General features: G+C 40.9%; 1 protein-coding gene across 1 annotated transcript; it reads right to left on the bottom strand.

Moving 5' to 3' along the window:
- Positions 1-1,822: 1,822 nt before the first annotated feature.
- Positions 1,823-3,318, bottom strand: LOC149685349 (uncharacterized). The gene is made up of 2 exons (XM_089871015.1): positions 2,525-3,318; positions 1,823-2,483 (listed from the first exon to the last, which is right to left on the bottom strand). The coding sequence occupies exons 1-2, from the start codon at positions 3,316-3,318 to the stop codon at positions 1,823-1,825; spliced, it is 1,455 nt and encodes a 484-aa protein (XP_089727141.1).
- Between the last annotated feature and the right edge of the window lie 906 nt (positions 3,319-4,224).

A 4,224-nucleotide genomic window follows, 5' to 3' on the forward strand; every position in this document is an offset into this window, starting at 1 on the left:
ATAGTTAGCATAAGGTGCTGTTGGTTAGTTGTGTGCTAGCATAGGGGCTAGCCACCACCCCTCCATGCATTGTAAAGGGACCCACCTTTAAACAAGCTAGAGGCGTAGTGTGGCCATCCCTTAGTAGACAAAACTTACATTATTATTAAGCTTTTCCAATTCGCCGATGATAATAAAATATGCAAGAGTATAAATTGTATATCTGATAGTGCACTATTGCAACAGGACCTTGATTCGTTAGCCTTTTGGTGCTCTAAGAATAACTTGCCAATAAATCCAGTCAAATCAGTCCATGCGACCTACACGAGACGCATTTGCCGGAAAGTGATCACGAATTACGTCATCGATTCTACCAAAATACCTCGAATAGATCTTATTAAAGATCTGGGCGTACAGTTTGACCACAGACTTTATTTTTATGAACATATTCACTTCTGCGTAAACCGTTGCCGGCGAACGCTCGCGGTTTCATACAAGTTAACTAAGAAACTGAATTCTCTTTCGCATTTTCGGCTTCTATTTCAAAGTCTGGTCAGATCGAGACTAACATTTGGCTGGATTGCTTGGGGGGGGGGGTTGTAGCGCCTACTTGCTCGCTAAAATATAGGGAGTTCAAAAAAAATTTGTCGAGTATTGTTTTCGAAATTATCTTAAAAATTTAGAATATAACTATGAAATGAAAAGTTTGTTTATTGTGCATAAAAAACCTACTTAAATAGTTCACGAGATTTCGCACATTGCGATAAGTATAGTACATAAAATCAAAGTAAATTTACAAATGGTCGGGGTCGAAACGATTAAGATTAAACAGATTGTCATAGGAATAGTCTTTAAATTTGACGGAACTTTTTTAAATATGTTCACAAAATATATCAATTTTTGTGCAGTGACGATTATAATTTTGTTGCATTCGTATAATGGGATTTAAGTGTTTTATAGGTACATAAAATGTGGTAGTTTTTCTTATTGCATGTGGCACTAAGAAGTACAGCCTGCTTAATAAATCATTTATAGAAATTTTGTTGTGGATAAGCTTATGCAAAAATCTAATATCTATAATTTCCATTAAATAATGTAGACTATGGATGTTCAAGTGATCCAATAGTATTTCGTATTTGTATTCCACGTGTCTTAGGAAAAAGATATTAGCATAAAAAATGAACTTTCTCTGTATGCCTTCGATCCGTTTTCTAAGATGCAGACTACACCTACTCCAGGCCAGGCAACCATATAGAGCCTTAGAACGAACTAATGAGAGGTATAGTAACCGGAAGTGTTTTAAAGACCTTAAGGGTCGGCAGATTTTTAGAGCAACTCCTAGAGTTCGCCGACAGCGATTAACTGTGTGAGTTATGTGCTCTCGAAATAGAAGGGCACGGTCAAATTTTACACCAAGGTCTTTTACGAGTATTCGTTGGGGAATGGTTGACTGGGCAATGGAGTAGGTGGCGCGAACTTCTCTACAAACTCGTCGCGTAAAAATCACATGGACCGATTTTGAAGGGTTTATTGGTAGATTATTATTAATGCACCAAGATGCAACGGCATTTAAATCATCCTGTAATTTTGTACAGTCTACCCTAGAGACAATATTTTTACAGATATTGTGATCGTCGGCAAAAGCTATGAGTTTAGAGTGTTTTATAGAGTATTGCAAATCATAAATATAAATATTAAACAACAACGGCCCCAGAGAGGAGCCTTGCGGCACTCCACAATGTACAGAATAAGAAACTGAAGAGACATCGCCATTGATTTTCATTAAATTAACTCTATCAGAAAGATAGGAACGAAACCAACTCGGTAAGCTAGGGCCTACTCCTTAGAGTTGCATCTTTTCCAAGAGAAAGGAGTGGGAGACGCGGTCGAAGGCCTTGGCCAGATCAAGGTATACCACGTCGACCTGACCACGGTCCTCGACAGCAGGGGCCACAAAATCCATAAAGGCAGATAAATTTGTGTCCACAATTCTTCCCGGCAGAAAGCCGTGTTGGCAATCATTAGGGAAGAAACGGAACCATGCCTGCAATTTAGTGTGAACGACCATGTCGAACAATTTGGCCATCGTGCATAGGAGTGAGATAGGTCGATAATTCTTGACATCGCAGGCAGAGCCAGACTTATAAACCGGAACAACGACCGCTTTCTTCCAGGTAGTTGGAAAAATACCGCTACTAAGGGATAAATTGAAAATATGCTCAAGAGCGGACAGAAGAAGATCAATGTAACCCTTAATAATTAGCGAGGGGATTTTGTCAAACCCCGTGGAGGGCCTATTCGGGAGTTTCATTGTTGCCTGATTAATATCCAATTGATTGATATATATGGAAGATAACGGGTTGTGCGGTAATTCCATACTGTCAGCCACGTAAGAATTGTTAGAGGCAGTCCCGTCAACAGAAATGCGTGAAAATTGATTGCTGAAAAGAGACGAAAGTTCCTCAGAAGCAGAAATCACATTTTTATCAATTTTTAGGGAAATGCTACACAATGATTAACATCGCGGGAATCCAGTATTACAGACCAGTCCGAATCACGTAGCTGGGCATAAAGAAGATTGTAATCTCCAAGCTTGAAATTATAGGTAGGTTTCGTCCCTTTCCTATGGTCGCTTAAAGAAATAGGGTACGTAACCAAAAATGGCGGATGGAACGTGTCAATGGTAACAAAAGGTTCGTCTAATTTCAAGATTTCTAACTTGTTAATGTTTGCTAAACAGAGGTCAAGTACATTACCACTGCAGTTAGGTAGTGCGTTAAATTGGCGCAGATTATAAAAATAACAATGTTCAAAAATATGACTAGCTTTGGCCGCGGTCAAAGAGGTGCAACCCATAGTGCCATTAATTTGCCAATTAATTGCGGGTAGATTAAAATTTCCTAGGAGCAATAAATTGGTGTCCTGGTGAGGCAGTTCTTCAAGGAGGCGCAATTTGTACTGATTATAATGCTCATCATTTGAGGCAGGAGGGAAATAAACAGAACCAATTAACAGAACCTCATCAGAGCCCAATTTAAGTTGTACAAAAACACACTCAGCCACGCCCACCAGATCGTGACGTCTAGTGCTAAAATAAGAATTTTTCACTGCAATAAGGGCACCACCGCCCCGAACATTTTTATAATCATGATCAGGACGATCACCCCTATAAACCGTGTAATTATCCGGAAAATAATTTTTAGTAAAATGTTCTTGGTTTAGCCAAGTTTCAGTTAGACAAATTATATCCACATCAAGTGAAATAGCATTGTTCAAAAATTCATCCGATTTAGTACGTAAACCACGTACGTTTTGGTAGGCAATACTTAAGGCCGTCATTGCAGTTCATTTGTAGAGTCCGATGTATTTTTCTCCAACTCGGAAGAGTGCTTTATGTGCTTCACGTGGTACTCCATTAAAGTCAGCAATGATACTATGGACTGGCCAGATGGCAGGGTCGCGCAATTTGTCAAATTCAGATTGGTCGTCGCAAGTAACGTAAAAGGATGAGTGGTCCGGTTTCGGGTGTTTTGGGCGTAACCGAATACAAACGGCCGATTTAACACCAGCCTCTTCATCTAAGGCTGTCTTCAACTCCGAGGATGTCAAGTCATGGTTCAATCTGCTGATAAACAGCGCCTTTTTTACGCGAACTCTGCTAGAGGCAGCCTTAATCTTGGTATGCATCGCCAAGCCGGACTGTACCGATTTGGGCTCCGTTACCCTCCGGGGAGTGTTTATTTTCAGTAGAAATTGGCACGTTTTTCAGCAAAGCAGAAGCATATGAACCACTAGCCCATGGTTGAGCCGATGGGATGCTAGAACAATCGTGTGCCGGTAACTGACGAAAAGACGGGCCTGGACATTTACGCCACGGGAAGCAGTTGGCAGATCATCTCTACAAGTAATGAGTTGAGACCTCAAGGAGGCCTTTTCAGTTTCAAGTGATTTGACCCGCTCTTCAATTTCTTCAATCTTGGTTTGTAAGGTAACTACAATAGTTTCCGTAGATTCCAGGTTTTCGAGAATTTTGTCAAGGATGGAGTTCGGGTCACGAGTCAAGCTGTTGGCTGGTTCAGGGCATCATGCACCGCATTCATGGTAAGAGCCTGGGTATCTACCACGGACTCGTTAATCATGCTCAAAGAGGAACCACGTCCTAAGTCGCTTGAACGGCTCGATTGCTTAGAAGCCTCTGCATTAGCCGAATGACATTTAGAGCAGGTTGTGGACGTGGTGCACTTC

Source organism: Phalangium opilio, unplaced genomic scaffold (genome assembly GCF_054372755.1).
Source record: "Phalangium opilio isolate 3A_F unplaced genomic scaffold, DU_Popi_V2 ptg000032l_1, whole genome shotgun sequence".
NCBI lineage: Eukaryota > Metazoa > Arthropoda > Arachnida > Opiliones > Phalangiidae > Phalangium > Phalangium opilio.